This window comes from Vanrija pseudolonga, chromosome 5, assembly GCF_020906515.1.
Source record: "Vanrija pseudolonga chromosome 5, complete sequence".
NCBI classification, from domain to species: domain Eukaryota; kingdom Fungi; phylum Basidiomycota; class Tremellomycetes; order Trichosporonales; family Trichosporonaceae; genus Vanrija; species Vanrija pseudolonga.
The window spans coordinates 2,150,527-2,168,121 of NC_085853.1; the positions used below are offsets into that span (position 1 = coordinate 2,150,527).

A 17,595-nucleotide genomic window follows, 5' to 3' on the forward strand; every position below is an offset into this window, starting at 1 on the left:
GCGACCACCCGACCGTGTGCCTCGACACGGGCGACTGCGCGTGCGCCCAGTCCAACTGCGTGTGGCCGAAGCGCTTCCCCTTCGCCGAGTACGCTGGCACGGGTAAGACGAGCTACCCGCCCAACCTGCTCGACTACTCGCTCGCGCAGCGCGCAGAGGTGACCCCCTGGCTGTCGGTGCTGCGGCCTCACGCCCGCAGGTACTTCACCAACAACCCCGGGTGGTGGGAGATGAACGTGACGCGCGTGCCGCCCGACGTCGAGGAGGAGCGGCTTAACAAGGACCCGGACAAGTTTGACCGCGTGCAGACCGAGTCGCACGGGTGCTACTCTGCCGACTCGTCGATGGAGCGCGCGGCCAAGTTCATCTCGCAGCCTTGGAAGCAGAACGCGCTCGTGTTCCTCCCGCACTGGGAGTACACACTCCGCTTCCCGCCCGTGGTCGAGTGGGTCAAGAACGCGACAACGCAGCACCTGCCGCCCGGGTTTGACCTCAAGGACATGATTGTGCCGTTCACGTTTGACTGGGGACGGTGCAACTCGATCCTCAACCACCTGTTCCACATCCGCACCAACGGCAAGGCGAGCGACGAGCTCAAGACGGTCAGCGCGTGGCAGCCGCTCGGCGACCTCAACTCGGAGTGCTACATCATGGACCAGGACGTTGTCATCCCCACGCGCACGTGTCTCCAGGACAAGCTGCGCGAGGCGTTCCCCATCACCAAGGTCAAGCCGGCGAAAGACCGCTCGCTGCTCGCAACGTTCAAGGGCAGCCCGAACGGGCAGGGCACGATCCCGCGCATCAAGGTCCAGTGCGACCGGCCTATCCCCGCCACGGCCAAGCTCACCGACACGGACAAGCTCAAGACGCTGTGGGGCTCGCTCAAGGACGTCGAGGGCGACAAGGAGACAAAGTACATGGAGACGATTGGCGACTCGATCTTCTGCCCCGTCCCCGCGGGCACAGTCGGGTGGACGTACCGCCTCGCCGACGTCGCGTATGCCGGCTGCATCCCCGTGCTGGTTGGCGATGCGACGCACCACTACTTCTGGGACGTGCTCGACTACACCAAGTTCAGCGTGTCGGTCTCGTGGGCCGATCTCGAGCGGCTCGAGCAGGTCCTGACCGACTTCACGTGGGACGAGATTGCGCAGATGCAGGCCAACCTGCTCGTCGTGCGCGACGCGTTCCTCTACCCCGCGGAAGGACACCACAAGGAGAGCCTCGAGACGCGCGGGCCCTTCTTCTACGCCATGCACTCGGCTGCCTTGTTACGGCAGACGACGTTCCCCCCGGCCGAGGGCAAGTGAGCAGCAGCGGGTAGTAGCAGCAGTGGGTTTCTAGAAGCAGCATAGAACATATCTGTAGCAGTGTGGCATCATGTATAACTATCTATCTTGCGGCTACTGGCGCTTTCCGATGAGCCAGTACAGCGGCGCGAGCGCGAGGTCGCGGACAAAGAGGAAGGGGAACATGAACATCAGGTGCGCGAACGCCTGCGCGCCGTTTGGGCCGAACGCGACCCCGAGGTTCTCTTTACTGCCGATCATTTCGGGCCGTGCGCGCGCCATCATCTTGGCCTCGAAGGCGCGCAGCGCGGCGCCCAGCTCGGCGCGCGAGCCGATCTGCGCGGCCTGCAGTGGGGTCGTTGGGGCGGGGTTGAGGAGCGCGAACGCCGGCACGAGGGAAAGGGGGAACGGCGGGAGCGACGCTGGTACCGTAGGCCGGAGGACGTCGACGAGCGTCGCGCCGAGGTCGGCCGCGTCGGCCATGGCTGGGAATCAGTCAGCTAGTCGAATCACATGAGGTGCCGTGCCACTCACCCTGGTTCACGCCCTCGCCCGCGAACGGGGACATGACATGCGCCGCGTCCCCGATGACTGTCACACCGGACAGCTCGCTCGTCCAGGTCAGGTCCGTGGCGAACTGGTAGATTTTCCTCGGGACCATGTTCTCCGTCTCGACGTGGGCGAGCAGCTCGGCCGCGCCCGCCCAGCCGTCGTAGTGCTTGCTGATCCACGCGCGGCGCGGGCCGTCGCCCTCCGGCAGGGGGTTCTGCTCTGCCCAGTCCTCAGGCACCACGAACGCAGCGTAGACTTTCGTCTTGCCGCCCGAGTTGTTCTGCCCGAAGATGCCCTGCTCGTCCGAGAGGATCATGACCGCGCCGGGGCCCGTGACGGCGCGCAGCTCGGGCGTGCTCGCCGCCGCGGGCACCTCCATGTCCACCATCATCAGGCCCGAATACTCTGGCTTCTGGGCGTGTAGCAGCGGGCGGACCTTGGACCACGTGCCGTCGGCGCCGATGAGGATCGGTGTGGTCGCGCTCGTCCCGTTCTTGAACTGCAAAGTGTAACTGTCGTTTGTCGGCGCCGAGGCGGACGCCACGGCGTGGCCCCACTTCACGGTGTCGGGCTCCAACGAGTCGAGGAGGAGATTGCGCAGGTCGATCCTGTCGTCAGCACGCAGCTACCCTGTGCCTCGCTCACCTGTCGATCTCGGGCCGGCCCGAGAAAGCACTGGTCGGCCTCGTGGGCTCCTTCAACGGGCCCTTGACGAACGCCGCCATGTCCCGCTTGCTCGTCTCCTCGCGCCACACCTTTCCCTCCTTGTCGACGATGCGCATGGCCTCGGCGTCGCCGGTCCGCATGAGTGCCGTCGCCTTGTCGATCAGGCCGGTCTCAAGCAGCGCCCGCAGCCCCGTATCGGCGTGCAGGTCGAGCGTGCCGCCCTGCGACCGCGCCGAAGCGGACGCCTCGGCCTCGAACACCTGCACTGGGATGCCGTGCTTCTGGAGGTATCGCGCCAGTGTCAGGCCCGCTGGGCCGGCGCCGACGATGGAGACTAGGGGTTCGGGGCTCATGATGCGCGAAGGAAGTGAAGGGAAGGGAAGGGAAGGGAAGAGTGGGTTGTCCAGTTGCCCGACTCCACCTTTTTCTGTTGTTGTTGGCAGTCAGTCGCCTTGCCGCATTTATGACGACACACTTCGGCCACCAGTGGCGGCGGCGGGTCTGCCATGCGGCAGCACCCCGGCACCCTCGGCAACGACGTGACGCGCCGCCCTGGATGTCTACTTCGCCGACGCCGAAGCACCGGCACTGCGCCGACAACGCCGGTGCCCGAGGCGCGTTGCGATCTATGCATGCTGCTGCAAGCGAGGGCGAAGCGATCCGAAGCGGAGGCTGCCGTGGTGTTGATGCATGTGTGTCGAAGCCGACAACAGCCCCCCCCCCTCCACTTGCCTCGACGCCAAGTTTTTATCGTCCTCCTTCATGCTCCCTACCCTTCCTCCATCCTCCTCCCTCCCGCAATGTACACTGCAACAACATGCATAGCGAGTCGTTAACCACTCCCAATGTCTCACCACTGCATCCCAGTCCAGCCCATGTCAGCCCAACCCATGCCCGCGCCGCCCGTCCCCTCCTCTCCTGTCTCTCCTCCCATTCGACGACCTCCCTCGCCCTGTCTCCTTCCTTCCCCCTAAAAAGGGTGGTTCTCACCCTGGGTGCTTCCTGTCGGGGAATCGAACCCCGATCCCCCGCGTGACAAGCGAGTATACTGACCGTTATACGAACAAGAAGGTGAACCAGTTGTTGTTGGTTTTGGCGGACGGGTGCGGTGATACTTAAACGTGACGTCTTGGCTTCGCGCAAAAAAATAAAATCTTCGCGCTCGACTGGGACAGGAGGATCCCGGATATCTCACATGATCACAAGCAGTCGCATGGTGGTTGGATTCGCTGGTGCGAGCTGCATACATAAGCATGCATGATACACGTCAGTAATGAGTGTGTGCATATGTCGATGCTTGTGTGTGTTGGCGCCCGCACACAGATCGTCGCTGTGTTTGCCTGGACGATTCTGCACCCCCAACAGCGACTTTGGATTTCCGGAAACGTGTCCGGGCGTGTAGCTCAGTTGGTAGAGCGTGTCATTAGCACGAGTACTGCGGTACTACTACATACTTGACAAGGTCTTTGGTTCGATTCCTAACTCGTCCAGTTACAATTACGTTTTGCCATTCAGGGAGGGGGAAGGCAGACGAGGGAGGCTCGTGAGTGGCGGACGTTTGAGTTTTTGCGGGATGTTTGGTTCCAACGGCTCCTCGACACCTTCATTATGAACAGACTCTACCGGCTATGTATGCTATCACCATTGTTCTTGTCCTACTGTCCTACTAGTCACGGTAGCTCCAGTGTATGGGAGACAACCGTTATTCCCCTAGAGCACAACAAAGGCGGCGCCAGCAACAGCGAGTCCAAGCCCGACAAGGCTCGCCCCAAGCGCCCTCGCGCCGTTCGTAGCCGCAACGCTGGTGCCGGGAACGGAGCCGGGGTTACCGCTGCCGTCGGTCGGAAGGGGAGAGCCACCACCCCCAGCGTTGGGGTCAGCAGTGACTGGCGCCGCTGCACCGGTGCCCGCCGCGCCCGGGTCGGTGATGAGGGCGCCTGTGCCGCTCGCCGCGGGGGCCGAGGTGCTGACCTGCGCGCGCGGCGAGCCGAAGGGCACGATCTGGAATGCGTCCGACGTGGCGTAGAGGGTGGAGGTGTCGTTGACGGCCGTGAGCTTGAGAGTGTAGTTGGGGCCCGGGGGCGCGCGGGTGCTGCGAACGTGAGTATGTGTGGGGTGTGGAGGGGGCAAACGTTCGGGGTACTCACGACCAGATAGACAACGAAGACGTTGTGGTGCGAACTGTGATGGAGTTAGAATTTGGTTAGGGAAAGGTGCAAAGCAAAACCCACTGAAGGTCTTGAGCTTGACATCAGCCGGGATGAGGGTCACGTCGGGGTTGGAGAGCCACACGGCGAACGCGGTCGGGCCGGTACCCATCCACGCGAGGGTGTTGTTGGCGTTCTGGACCCCTGGGGATGTGTTAGCGATGCTTAGCGAACGAGAAAGTGGAAAGGTTGCTGGTGATGGTCGAAAACACAGCTGGGGATGGCGGGAGATAGTAGGAACTGTCAACACCACTCACACCACACGCTCCCGCTGGGCGAGTAGATGGACAGCGTCGAACCTGCTGCCTGGGCGAGGACGAGGGCGGCGTGTGCGAGGAGAACAAGTAGAAGGAGGGGGGTCATGGTGGTGAGAGGGAGTGATGATGATGGGTTGAGCGGTGCAAGAGAGAGGCAGCGGTTCATATACATGCGGAGAATGCATCACGACTGGGAGACTGCGACTGCTGCCCAACACATCTGCATCTTGGCAGCCATGGGAGACTGTGAACTGCACCGCCGAGCACATGTATAGCATAGTACGCAAAGTATGCCACGAAGAAGAGAAGACAAGTGTGGCACTACACAAGGAGGGCGACACACACGCCCGCGAGCACGGCAGCGGCGGAAAGGCCAAGACGGCGAGCAGAGCTCGGCTGAGCAGTGGCCGACGCGTTGGCGCTTGCAGACGCGCTCGACTCGGCGGGGGCAGGTGCCGACGCAGCCGCAAGGTCGGCCGTCGCGCTCGCCGCCGCGAGCGTCGTGCTCAGCAGCGCGGGGGCGGCGCCGAACGTCTGGATCGTGAACGGCTCGGAAGTCGCGAGCGTCGCTAGGGCGTCAGTGCCACTACGCCCAGAAGCACGACCGACTCACTCTCGTTGCCCCGCACCGTCGTCAAGCGGAGGACGTACCCGTCCCCCGGCTCCGCGCGGGTGGACCACATCTCGAGCTGCGAGAGGGGCGTGCTGACTGCGCGCGTTAGACGGGTCAACTGGTGAATTGTGTGTAGTGGTGCTGCGGAGGGCGACATGACACACGGACAGCGAATGAGAGGTGGCGGATCGCGATAGGCAAGGCTTGGCACTGCGGTGGCGCCGGCATGTTTCGCAGACGCGCGCCGGTAATAGACGCGCTTTGCTCGACTGGGGGATGATTGGGCGACCGGCCCGCACGCGAAGCCGAGGAACGCGAGGCGAATACCCAACACAACTCACCGTTGTACTTGATCCGCACGTCGTCAAACGTCGTGTTCGGGTGCGTGAGCCAGACGTTGAACCCGTCCGGCCCGGTACCCGTCCACGCGAGCGTGTTGTTCGCGTTCTGCACCCCTGCAACGTGCGTTAGCCGAGGCATGGGCGTGGGCGTGGGAGGTGGGCGTTGGGCGGCGGGCGCTGGCTGGCCGCGGGTCGTGTGCCACCACCACCCGCGGGCGTGCGTGTGGCGCAGCACCTGGCGGAGGTGGCACCACGATACCACTCACACCAAAAGTCGGCGCTGGGCGCGTAGATCTTGAGCGGTTCGGCGGATTGCGCGGCCGCGCTGCTGGCTAGCGCGAGGGCGACGGTGGCGGCGAGGAGCATTGTGGGGGTGTGTTGCAGGTGGCCGGGGCGAGGTGCATGCACCTCGCCCCTCACGATGTTGACACTTTAAAACCACCAGAGGCAGACTGCTGCGCGTCATTCTTGGCCAGATGCTCGCGCTCTCTTGGCATTTGATCACAATCCCTTGCCACAACCTTTCCCGCAGCGCAGCAGCACCTTGGCGCAGCAGCACGCGCAGCGGCAGCGTGACAGTCTCTGCTCCTCCACCTCGGTAACGAACATGCTGCGTGCATCGGCAAAATAAAGGAGAAAAACAGGCTCTGCAGAGACTGGAGGATTAAAAGTGCCTTATGGGTAGATGCTACTGGCCAAGCGGCAAGGCAGCCTAGCCAGTGCTGCTAGGGCAACTCGCTTAGATGAGGAGGGCGACGGCGCCAGCGAAGGCGACGGCACCGACCGAGGCGACAACCTTGCCGGCCGAAGAGGGCTTGTGCGACGACGAGGCAGCGGCGGCGGCAGTCGAGGAGTGCGAAGTGGTCTCGGGGTTCGAGATGGTGACACCAGTGCCGGTGGCAGCGGCGGCGTGCGAGATCGAGAGGACGTTGGTCGAGTTCCAGGGGCGGATGGTGAAGGGCTCCGAGGTGGCGAAGACGACTGGACATGTCAGTATAAGCTCTGTTGGCGTTTGGCGCAGCACGGTGGCTGGCTGCGGTGGCCGTCGTCGCGAGTGATGCGAGAAATGGCGCAACAACCGCAGCCGCCTCGCCTCGTGCCGCCCGGCAGCTGCAACTCACCCGACGAGTCGTTGACGGCACGGAGCTGGATGGTGAAGCCGTCACCGCCGGCGTTGGTGCGGGTCGACCAGACGTTGAAGGTCGAGACACCGGTCTTGACTGGGGGGCAAGGTCAGCGGCGAGTTGTTGAGCTGCTGAACATCAACTCACTCCAGGTCTTGAGCTTGAGGGCACCGTTGATGACCTGGCCGTTGTCCGTGTCCTTGAGGAGCGAAGAGTTCGAGTTGAGGAGCCAGACCGAGAACGCGGTGGGGCCAGTGCCGGTCCAGGCGAGGGTGTTGTTGGTGTTGCCGACCCCTGCAATGTCAGCGGGTGTGATGCGGGTCATGCGGGGGGCACGGTCACGCGGTCGCGCGGGGAAGGCATCGCAGGTCGTGTTTGCTTCTCCGGCTGGCACAGACGCGGCGGACAGAGCGAGCCCGCCCACGCGTCACGGGCCGCCGCCTCCGCAAACACACGGCTTTCGCTCCGCGCAGCGCACGCGACCCGCGCCCCCCAAACGTCCACTCACAGTAGTTGGTCGACGAGGGCGAGTAGATCTGGAGGTGCGAGTTGAGGGCACCGCCAGTCGCGCTGGGGGCGGCACCGCCGGCGGCGGGCGAGGTAGTGACGTTGGCGCCAACACCGGCAGTGGTGGCGGCGGTAGCGTCGGCACCGTCAGTAGCGGCGTCCGAGCCGGCGGCGGAGGCGTCGGCGGGAGCCTCAGAGGCCGAGGCCGAGGCAGAAGCGTCCTGCGCGAGAACGGCGAGGGGGGCGAGGAAGAGGGCGAGGAGCGAAAGCTTCATTGTGAATGCTGGTAAGGACCGTGGGTGGGTGGATGTGCACAAGTACGAAAGCAAGGAGCAAAGTTGTTGATGGGAGAGGAAGAGAAGAAGAGGAAAAGGAACGAGATGTATCAAGGTGGTGGTGGTGGTGGTGGTGTGACTGTTTGAGCGGGAAGGCTGGCGCTGGCTGGCTGGCTGGCTGGCTGACAGACGACGACTGGGGTCATGGGCCAACTGGCTGCACGCGCGCGCGCGCGTGCTCCTCTCGTCTCTCGTCACTGGTCTCTGCGCTGGCTCGGGTCTGGCCTCTGGCCTAATGGGATCGACTGCTCGTTGCACCTGACGTCGCCCGTCCTTGGAAACCTGACTGATCCAGTAATGGGCCCACCACCGGTAAGCCTCGAGACGCCGCCGTCGCCCTGCGTGAGCGAGTTTTAGATTTGTTTACTACTTCGATTGGACAGTGCCTTGTCTGCCGGCTGCAGTTGTCGTTGCTGGCTTGGCTTTGGCTCGGCATTAGCCGTGCCCATTTGCCCTCGAGGGACCGTATGTCCCTCTCATCCGTCCTCCCTCCCTTCTCCCCCTCCCTGCGCTAGATTGTCGCTCCACACCTCTGCTCGTCGTGTGCTGCGAGGGGGAGCGACGCAATGCAAATCCCAACCCGCCACCCCCGAGTCCCTCTATCCTCCCTGTCCGACGCGCCTCCTCGTTGTTGCCCACAACGCATAAACGCGCGCGACTGACACACACTGAACCCTTTCAGGCTGGGGGGTGGGGCGCACGCGCGTTTCTGCGTCAGTGCAGCGTCAAGTTTCGTGGCGCCCCAAGCGTCTTCAAGGCACAAGACCAGAGGCGGGATCAAATTCTTTGCCAGGGGAAGGGGTCTGTGTGCCGCGTTTTGAAACCCTGATGGCTTGCTTCCCTCATTTGCTTGGACCCTGAAAAGTACCGACGAACCTTTTGTTCTTTCGCCCCCCTGGGTAATATTGATCCCGTGCCTTGTGGGCGGTAGATTTGATCCCGTGAGCACAGGCCAACTTCGGCGTCAACTTCGGCGTCAATGCCGCAGCACATGACGTCGAGCAACAACATGACGTGATGGCCATGACCGGCGGCAGCACACTTTTGTTTGTGTGGCAGGCAGCTGCTCAGTAACCAGGCCAGCTGATGTCAAGACAACAGATATTGCTATCGCCAAATCACAGAAGAACGAAAGCAGCAGCAGCGAGGGCCAGTGCTCCCCCACCAGCAGAAACGACAACGGATCGTCCAACGCCGCTGTGCGGAGCGGAGCTCGCCCCGGCGCTAGCGGAGGAGGTGCCCGTGGCGTTGCCAGCGCCGGCGGCACCAGTCTGCGCGTGGACGTTCGTCGCTGGTGGGCCCCAGATCGCAGTGTTGATGTTGGACGAAGCGGCCGCGCCCGTGCCTGCACCGGCACCGGCACCCCCAGTAGTGGTCGTTGCGTTGGGCGTGGTTGTCGCAGGGATCGAGTTGCTCACGGCCTCCTTGGTCCTAAAGATGCTGCGGGTGCGTATCAGTCCCTGCCTTGTTGGGTGGAGCCGGCTTACACAACGCGCTGGAGGTACACCTTGGGGTCGGACACGCTCGCTCCCGTCAGCGGCGGCTGCCACTCGATAAGGACGTAGTTGTTCACCCCGGGCAGCTGCCAGAACTTCCAGCGGTATTGCGGCTTCCTGCAGCCGTCAACGAACTTGGCAGCAGCGCCAGGGTTGCCAATGTCGTTGCCGTGGTTTGAGAAGTTGAGCGAAAGTTGTGCCCAGGGGTCGGCGCCGAGGTATATAGACGCGCCTGCGACGGTTTCTGAGATCGAGTCAGTGTGTATTTGGGCACAGGGGCCGGGGGGGGGGTTGGAGGCGATAGGAGGGGCTTGGCACTCCACGGCTGTTGTCGGACAACAGCAAAGCACTGCGCAGGGCCTAAGATAGGGACGAAGGGTCGACCCAACGCCGGCCCCATCTCGAGTCCCAACCAGCCAAACGTGGCCCACTCACCATCGAACACGATCAGCGCGGAACCGGTGGAAGAGAGTGTGTGCGACAACCCCGACGCGTTGCATGCCGAGGGGCTGGTCTCCCATGGGCCAGTGTACTGGACCTGGGTGTCGAGGTTGACCTCGGCCTGGGTGACGGCCGAGTCGATCTTGACGATCTCGGCCGTTGTCTCTGGCGCGGTGGGGACGTTGGCCATGTTGCTGATGTTGAGCGCGCCAGCTGGGGGTTGGGTGGTCAGCAGAAGCGCCGCGACAAGCCCACGCACTGATGGGACATCCGTCCGCACTGTCACAGCACCCGCGGGGGCCGCACGTCTGGCCCTGGAGGCATTGCACGCCGTCGATGTCTGCCACTGTCAGCGCCAGCGCCGCCACCGACAGGCGACGTACCAGGACAGCAAGTGTATCCGGCCCGCGCACACCCGTTGCCCGAGGGACACTCGGTCGACGTGGGGTTCACGCAGCCGCCGTCGCTGGCCTGGCGCGGAAGCAGCAGCGGGTTGTACAGCCTGTCGAGGGTGGTCGCGCGGCGGAGCGCCTCGCCCGACGAGAAGGGCGTCAAGGTCGCCGAGGCCGACGACGAGGCGACAAGCACAAGCGACAGCAGCAGTGGTCTCATTATTAGATGTTAGTGTTCGATGGAGAGATTGCACTGGCTCTGAGATGCAGACCCGAAGTTCTTGGCCCCGTTGTCGCAGTATAGCGGCCATGGTCACCATCCCCGCCGAGCAAGTAAGGTGAATGTGTTGAGTGGGTCAAGCAAGCACGGCCCACTGAAACGGAGAAGCGCCATCCACGGAGTGGGAGGCAGGGTGGGTTGTGCGGATTCTCGTAAGGGTGCGCCAAAATGGCCGCCTCGGAGCTTGTGCCCTGCGCGGAAGGTGATCGAGCAAAAGCATCAATCACGCGCCAAGTCTTTAATGCACTTATGCGTCACGGTGCGTTTCACTACCACCCCAACCCCACCAATGCATCGAGCTGGATCCAACATGGCACTGTGGCTGCTTGGAGGCTGGGTGCTGCGCGGACGAGGAATGGACGCTGCCGTGTTGGCCTCTACGACAAGCAAACTGGGTCAGGCACTCGGGCCGGAGGGGGGCACGCGCATGCCGGCGCATCTCGCGCGCGTCGCGTCGGGACGTGCACGCGCTGCAGATCCCTCACTACCTGAACACGTACCCTCTCGCCCCTCCTCGCACCCTCCCTCCTCCTCCTCCAACCAGGTAAAAAGCTCGCGCTGTCGCGCTCGCTCTGCTCAGGTCCGACTGGGAATCGAACCCAGATTACAAGAATCAGAATCTTGTGTACTAACCGTTATACGATCAAACCATTGCGTGTTGACGAGGGGGGAGGGAGGAGGATGAGGGGGTACTGCCTAGACTGGCTGTCGCGGAGCCCTCTGCATGCTAGTTCACGACCACCAAAGCACTACCGCCATGTCTCTGCGTCCCACGACCATGCACAGAGTCCACACCGAAGCCCTCTGCATAGAGAGACCGCGAAACCGCCTCTCAACATCGGGCGCAGAAAAAAATGATCAGGAGTGGCACCTCCACCCTGCCGATCCCTGACCACACAACCACTCACACCTCTCCATCGACCTCGCCCTTCTTCAACACCTCACCACGACACTGCTGCTTGCGCAGTAGCAAAAGCGTATGGAGCCAGGGTGGATCGAACACCCGACCTAGCGATTTGATGACTGAACTTCAGTCGCTCGCTCTCCCAGCTGAGCTATGTCTCCTTACGTGTTTTCCGGGGCGCACGTCAGCTCTTCATTGGGGGGCGGTGGGGCGTCAAGGATCGACTTCTTGGGACTTGTGTGTCTGTTGTCTGTCACACTGGCGTGCGCTGGATTATGCGCTCTCTTTCCTCCTTGTCCTTATCATTGCTGTTGTTGTCCATGTTCAGTTCACAAGTGGGTAAGTAGTGCAGCCTCATCAAATGTGTCGCCACGCTTGACCCAACACTCGTGAGTACCTTCCCCTCCTCCGCCAACTCACAACACCTCAAGACTCACGCAGTACATCGCGTACACTAATGTGGGGTATGAACATGGCAGGCAAAGTGTCCGTGTTATCATGGGGTTTTGGTTTACGCGAAGACGGCGGCGAAGGCACCAGCAGCGACGACAAGGGCACCAGCGACGGCGGTGCGCGACGCGCTGCTAGGCTTGCCGACACCGGGGATGGTGAGGCCCCCCGAACCCGAGGCTCCGGCCGCGGACGGGGCCGCAACTGCCGAGGACGCCACGACGGGGTGCGTGGTGGGAGCCGCGGCGATGGAGGGCTGGACAGCGTGGGGAGTAGTGGTGGTAGTCGAGGGAGCGGCGAGAGAAGTAGTGCCGGCGGCACCGGCACCGGCACCGGCACTACCACCAGCACCAGCACCAGCTCCGGCTCCAGCGCCAGCACCAGCTCCGGCACCAGCTCCAGCACCTGCTCCAGCACCAGCGCCGCCGCCGCCGCCAGTTCCAGAGTCGCCGCCGGTGCCACTGCCCGCGCCGCCGCCCGTGCCGCCGCCAGCACCGGCACCACCGCCGCCCGCGCCACCACCGCTGCTAGAGCCACCGGTGGGGGTGGAGCTGCTGCCGCCGGTGGGCGTGGGGTTGTCAACGTACGTCGTGCCGGCGGTACCAGCTGTGGGGGGTTAGTCGTGCTTTGTACGCATGCTCAGGCCAAGCCGACTCACTGCAGATACGGCCGTTGGCGCAGCAGCCGCCGGAAGCAGTGCAGTAGGTTCTGGAGGGGTCAGCGTCGCTTGCTCAAGCCAGGGCCGGTTGCGGTGCCACACTCACCCGCCACGGCAGTAGCCCGAGTCGCTGCAGCAGACGTCGGTGGTGGGGATACAGCTCTGGCCCTCCTGGTTGGAGCAGATCTTGTAGCCCGAGGGGCAGGACTGGCGCTTCATCACGCTGCCAGTGACGCCGGTGAGCTTGTAGGCGCGCGCGGCGACGGGGTTGAGCGTGAGGCGGCCCTCGAGCTGGGCGTTGGCCGAGCCCGCGAAGGCGGCAAGGGCGAGGGTCAAGAGCGTGGCGGGGATCATTGTCGCGATGAGGAGGTTGAGATGGAGATGGGAGACAGAAACCTGCCGAGGCTCGTGCGCTTCTTATACTGCTTCTTCTTCTGTTTCCCGACGGCGCGCGAGCGAGCGCGTCCGGAGGCGGATCGCGTCCGAGGAAAACTAACACGGCAGGTGACTGGATAGACTGACTCTGTGCGCCAAGAGACCCTTCTCAGCCCAAACACCCCTCCCCGCTCTCCTCACTTTGCACTGGTGGGACTGGTGGGCGGTGTCGGCGGACATTGTGCTCGCCGTAGCAGGCTTGTTCAGACGGAGCCGGAGCCACAGCGCCACCGGCATGCCAGTGCCAGTCGCGACATTCCTGCCCGCCCGCGCGCGCAGGGGCCGCGCACCCGCCCCGCTCCGTTATGGTTTGAACAGCGGCCATGGTCACCGCTCTTGCCCCTTGCCAAGCTGAAGGCATGTGCACGTTTCTCGCCAATTGACCGGCAGGCCACCGTGAATGTTCGGCACCCGATGTCGCATCAAGCCGAAACACTGGTTGTTTGCGCCTTGCGTTCTGCGATCTGATCTGCCTGGCGCGCTGGGGCCAGGTTAGTCTTTGAACCCTGACCGTGGGGGGGAAACTGGGCCGGAAGAGCGTCGCAATGCTCTCAAGTGGGCTGCTTGGCTCGCCTCCCTCGTTCGAACCCACTATGCCGAACGGCCATGACCCTGCAAATGCCCGTTTGGTTTGCAGAGGGCCGCCCACCAGCCCGTCACGGTTAGCGGCGGTCATCAGCGATTCATGGCTTTGGCTGGGAGAGCCCCTCGCGTTTGACATGCCCGCCCTCTGGTGGTCTGCTCGTTCACCCGCGGCGGTGACTCATGGCTGGTCCCTGGCTATTAGGTTTATGAGCGGTGTAATACTGCATTGCCATGCGACCGCCTAATGAGCCACGGCCGTTGTGTTATCTGCACCGCCTTTAATTAGACTTGTCCCACACAAGCATCCGAGGCACAGCAACTTGTAACAGTGCTGTGTGCTGGGCGGTGTCGGCGATGGCAGTGCAGTTGAATGGCTTGCTCCATGACGGAGTCAAGCATTCGGACACGAGGTTGACGATGGCACGTTTGCGAGTACCCAGCAAGAGGTCCACAGTAATGCGCGCTCGCCCACAACCAGGGCGAGTTCCAGAAGGCCGCCTCCGCGCGCTCATCGTGACGCCTTCGGTCCCGTGGCGTACCCCATCTCCCCCCCTTGGCGAGCGCTGCCATTTAGTGGGCTGACGGAGTTGAGCACGTGCGGCTCGGCGACTACGCCGGCCTCGGCGCAGCATCCATCGATAACAAGCATCGCAGTGCCGAGTAATCGGCGCAGCAGCTGCCTGCTCAATCACAGCGGTGCAGCCAGTCAGTTCTCGGTCACAGCATCGAGGTCAATTACCATGAACACACATCTGGGCCCAGTTGCTGGGGTTGTGCCTGGCTTCAAACAGGAGGGGTGGTACCGCACCTGCGGATAAGCCAGACCGTTGTCGTAACCCTGACGGAACATTGTTCCGCCATTCAACCTCAATTAGAGAGCGCGCACTACGACGGCACCCAAGTAAACACAGCAGATACATTGCGGATTGCTTGACTGCTGGCTGCGCAGTCAGTCGGCACCGGGCTATACTAGGCGACGGTACGACAGCTGAGCGGAAGCGAGGATCTCGCCGGCATAACAGCCGGCGTACGTTCCTGTGCTCGAGGCTAGCCCGGCGTGCAGTCATTGGATCGTTGGATCACTTGACCATGACCGCGAGTAACCTTGTGTCGGGCATCTGGGGATCGAGAGCCGGTGCAGCAAGCAGCACGCTACGGAATGCAGGTAATATCTTGACGTCCAACAGGTCCTCCTCGCCCTCCACATCCCCACTGACTTCATTTCACGTGAGCCGAGCCGAGCGCAGCCCTGTGTCTACCATTTGCGCAGCAAGTGGTCGCTGAGACATTCTCGCTGATAGCCTAGCAGCCCTTGGCGGTCTCAAGCAGCCGCTGCCCACCCGAGGCCGCCCCGCAATCTCCTCCCCGCCCGCTTCCATCTTCGTCCATTCCACCCCCCGTTCGCCATGCGCAACGCAATCATTGCCCTCACTCTTGCCGGTGTCGCCTCGGCGCTCTCGGGCCACTCCCCCATTCTCCGCGAGCACAGCGGCCTCCTCGACGCCGGCATCAACCTCGCTGCCGAGTTCACACCCCTCTCAACAGGTCTCTACGAGCGTCAGACGGCAGACGACAACTTTACGCAGCAGTGCGCGGCTGCAAACTATGTCATCTGCTCCAACAACGCTTCGCAGTGTGCTCCGGCCGGCAGGGTATGCTGTCCGGAGACCCAGACGAGTTGTGCCGCAGGGTGAGCATATGGTGTGTGGTGCTCGAACTCACCTGGCAGCCACTTCTGCATGAAGAATGGGACAAACTCGGGCTGCTGCAACAATGCAGCGTTCGACAATTGCTTCCTGGGCGACGGCCTGCCCATTAGCCTCAATGGCGCAGTCTCGAAGAATGTCGACATGCACTACGACGTCGACCTCAACGGCGATTGGTACGACAACAACTGGATCTGCGATGGCTCAACCCGCGCCATCTTCACCAACTCGACCGGTACGGCAACCATGATGTTTGACAGTGAGCAGCTTGTTCCTCTTTGTCGCCGAGTATCCATCTCACACGGACTCCAGGGACCATCGCCGGCTTTGTTATCTACGCCGGCGCCGATCAAGGAGCAGAGTACCGCCTCAACATCACAAACCAAATCGACAAGGTCGTCTTCCAGAAGGACAACGACGGCTGTAACCCAGGCTACAAGTTTACGTTCAACACCAAGTCGTTCAACTGGCTCATCCTCACCTGGCTCATCCCAAGCAACCAGTATGTCCAGCCCCAGGTTCAGAACCCGGCCATTCAGTTTGGTCGCATCACGTGAGTGACGAGCCATCGAGTTGAGACTGAAGCCCGCCACAGTGTCTACGCCAATGCAGACGACATTGCCAAGGTCCAGCTAGGCGACCCGAATGCCCAGACCGGCTCGTTCTCTGCTCTGACTGCGGCGACCGCTCTCGGCGGTATGGGCGCAACCGGCAGCGGAGGAGCCTCTGGTAACGGAGGCCCTACACCCGTGATCACTGGACCTACCACCGCACACCCCGGGGCCTCCGGTGCGCCAAGCGGCAAGCCGAGCGCCGCCCATTCGCGTGTGTCGTCGCACAGCACTGCAGCCGTGTGCGCCGTCATCCTCGCCGGGCTGTGGCTCAGCGCTTGAGCAGTTTGTGTATCGTGGGGGTTTCCGTCTTTCGTTAACGCAGTGGTTGTTACTTTTCGTCATGATATTTGTGGACTCGACGGGAGGCCGCAACCGGCGATGGGGCGCAGAGCCATGGCAAGCCTCCAAGCCCACCTCGGGGAATGAATCCGCAGGTCGGTGAGCCGACTCGCAACTGACCGATGTCGGCGACTCGCAATTATACAGTAGCAGCCACGGCGCACCTCGCAGTCAAGTCGCCACCGCACCTCGCAGCTACATATATGCGTGTCGTCGCCACAGCGCCTCGTGGCGCAACCCTTGGCCGGGGTTCGAGGTAGTCACCGACAACAACGCTGGCGTGTGGCCTCATAACGGCCACGTTTGGGGTCGGAGTGAGAGAGAGCCGTAATGACTGCTTGGCACGAGGCAGCACATGCCCACAAGAGATCTAACCTATCGATCACAGCCCCAACTGGTGACACCCCAAAACTGTGCCAAGAGTGGTGTGGCGCCGGTTGGCGCCGGGGAGGGGTTAAAGGACCCTCCTCACTCACTCGTCGCTTGCCTCGGAAGGGATCAGAGCAGCGCGTAGACAAGGCACACGACGAGAACCAAACAAGGGAACCAAACAGAGGTAAGCCAAACAGGAGAAACTCAGCGAGAACATTTGCCGCAGGGGTCAGGACGTCCGGCGGCCCAAGGGGCAATAAGAGGCGCCAGACGGCCGTCTTACCCGAAACGAGTCGGCTGGAAAATCGAGGCGCGCACCGCGGAGACACGTCGGGCAAATCGCTGCCAAGAGTCGGCTCGGTCGTGATAGACAAAGGCCGTGCCATGAATGGTGTGGCGCCGGGTTGGTGTCGGGAGTACGTCAACGAGCCCCTCCGGCCTCGCTTGAGAGAAGGGGTCGTTCGGCACGGACGTGGCGGCGGACCAGAACCAAACCTGGCATCCAGAACCAAACCTGGCATCCAGAACCAAACAAGACAAACCGACAGCCTTGGTACAGGTGTGACCGGCAGCCCCAAGGGCGAAGGGGCGCTCGAAAGGCGCCTTTCCACCGCAAAACGGGCCAATGGCCGGACGACCCATTCCGGTAGACGTCGGTCAAATGTTCGCCAAGGAGTCACCGTCACCGCAGAGGTGACAGACAAAGACCGGCCAAGAAGCTCCTCGTGGCGCTGGCAGGCGTCGAGAGGAGGCGCAAGTGACAGTACTTGATTGGGGAGTGGGGGAGCGAGGGAGGCGCCGTGGCTGAGCGGTGACAACTGGGAGGGAGAGCCAAGAAAGGGAGGAAGAACCAAACAGACAGAACCCAACAACATACCCCGGCACCGGGATGACGACGACGACCAACTTTAATGCCAAGGGAGGGTGAAGAGGCGCCGGGGCTTCATGGGCAAGGATAGGTAGGAGGCGCCGACGACCTGAGCGAGGTAGGCACCAGCTCCATCCCGCAGTGAGAGGCTGACGGCCGGATCA

At 62.7% G+C, this 17,595-nt stretch overlaps 7 protein-coding genes and 4 non-coding genes across 11 annotated transcripts; 2 read left to right on the forward strand and 9 right to left on the reverse strand.

The window, feature by feature from the left end:
* Positions 1-1,359: 1,359 nt before the first annotated feature.
* Positions 1,360-2,880, reverse strand: tetX (Tetracycline resistance protein from transposon). The gene is made up of 3 exons (XM_062774049.1): positions 2,487-2,880; positions 1,824-2,449; positions 1,360-1,774 (listed from the first exon to the last, which is right to left on the reverse strand). The coding sequence occupies exons 1-3, from the start codon at positions 2,858-2,860 to the stop codon at positions 1,404-1,406; spliced, it is 1,371 nt and encodes a 456-aa protein (XP_062630033.1). The 5' UTR covers positions 2,861-2,880; the 3' UTR covers positions 1,360-1,403.
* A 625-nt stretch (positions 2,881-3,505) lies between these two features.
* LOC62_05G007526 lies at positions 3,506-3,577 on the reverse strand. Its single transcript has one exon. It is a non-coding gene; the product is annotated as a tRNA-Asp (tRNA).
* Positions 3,578-3,899: 322 nt separating this feature from the next.
* On the forward strand, positions 3,900-3,997 carry LOC62_05G007527. Its single transcript has 2 exons — positions 3,900-3,936; positions 3,962-3,997. It is a non-coding gene; the product is annotated as a tRNA-Ala (tRNA).
* A 220-nt stretch (positions 3,998-4,217) lies between these two features.
* Positions 4,218-5,077, reverse strand: LOC62_05G007528 (uncharacterized protein; the record flags this gene model as incomplete). The annotated part of the gene is made up of 4 exons (XM_062774050.1): positions 4,218-4,599; positions 4,655-4,688; positions 4,739-4,858; positions 4,972-5,077. 4 exons carry the CDS (start codon positions 5,075-5,077, stop codon positions 4,218-4,220), a joined length of 642 nt encoding a protein of 213 aa, XP_062630034.1.
* A 215-nt stretch (positions 5,078-5,292) lies between these two features.
* Positions 5,293-6,291, reverse strand: LOC62_05G007529 (uncharacterized protein; the record flags this gene model as incomplete). Its single annotated transcript, XM_062774051.1, has 5 exons — positions 5,293-5,540; positions 5,585-5,680; positions 5,749-5,853; positions 5,926-6,039; positions 6,192-6,291. 5 exons carry the CDS (start codon positions 6,289-6,291, stop codon positions 5,293-5,295), a joined length of 663 nt encoding a protein of 220 aa, XP_062630035.1.
* A 233-nt stretch (positions 6,292-6,524) lies between these two features.
* On the reverse strand, positions 6,525-7,938 carry LOC62_05G007530 (uncharacterized protein). The gene is made up of 4 exons (XM_062774052.1): positions 7,558-7,938; positions 7,197-7,343; positions 7,047-7,145; positions 6,525-6,906 (listed from the first exon to the last, which is right to left on the reverse strand). Exons 1-4 carry the CDS (start codon positions 7,829-7,831, stop codon positions 6,665-6,667), a joined length of 762 nt encoding a protein of 253 aa, XP_062630036.1. The 5' UTR covers positions 7,832-7,938; the 3' UTR covers positions 6,525-6,664.
* Positions 7,939-9,009: 1,071 nt separating this feature from the next.
* LOC62_05G007531 (uncharacterized protein) lies at positions 9,010-10,018 on the reverse strand (the record flags this gene model as incomplete). The annotated part of the gene is made up of 3 exons (XM_062774053.1): positions 9,010-9,331; positions 9,379-9,631; positions 9,823-10,018. 3 exons carry the CDS (start codon positions 10,016-10,018, stop codon positions 9,010-9,012), a joined length of 771 nt encoding a protein of 256 aa, XP_062630037.1.
* A 1,058-nt stretch (positions 10,019-11,076) lies between these two features.
* LOC62_05G007532 lies at positions 11,077-11,150 on the reverse strand. Its single transcript has one exon. It is a non-coding gene; the product is annotated as a tRNA-Gln (tRNA).
* Positions 11,151-11,480: 330 nt separating this feature from the next.
* Positions 11,481-11,565, reverse strand: LOC62_05G007533. The gene is given in 2 exon segments: positions 11,481-11,516; positions 11,529-11,565. It is a non-coding gene; the product is annotated as a tRNA-Phe (tRNA).
* Positions 11,566-11,915: 350 nt separating this feature from the next.
* LOC62_05G007534 (uncharacterized protein) lies at positions 11,916-12,866 on the reverse strand (the record flags this gene model as incomplete). The annotated part of the gene is made up of 3 exons (XM_062774054.1): positions 11,916-12,460; positions 12,513-12,562; positions 12,619-12,866. 3 exons carry the CDS (start codon positions 12,864-12,866, stop codon positions 11,916-11,918), a joined length of 843 nt encoding a protein of 280 aa, XP_062630038.1.
* A 1,755-nt stretch (positions 12,867-14,621) lies between these two features.
* On the forward strand, positions 14,622-16,131 carry LOC62_05G007535 (uncharacterized protein; the record flags this gene model as incomplete). Its single annotated transcript, XM_062774055.1, has 5 exons — positions 14,622-14,641; positions 14,842-15,222; positions 15,262-15,497; positions 15,551-15,791; positions 15,834-16,131. The coding sequence occupies 5 exons, from the start codon at positions 14,622-14,624 to the stop codon at positions 16,129-16,131; spliced, it is 1,176 nt and encodes a 391-aa protein (XP_062630039.1).
* Between the last annotated feature and the right edge of the window lie 1,464 nt (positions 16,132-17,595).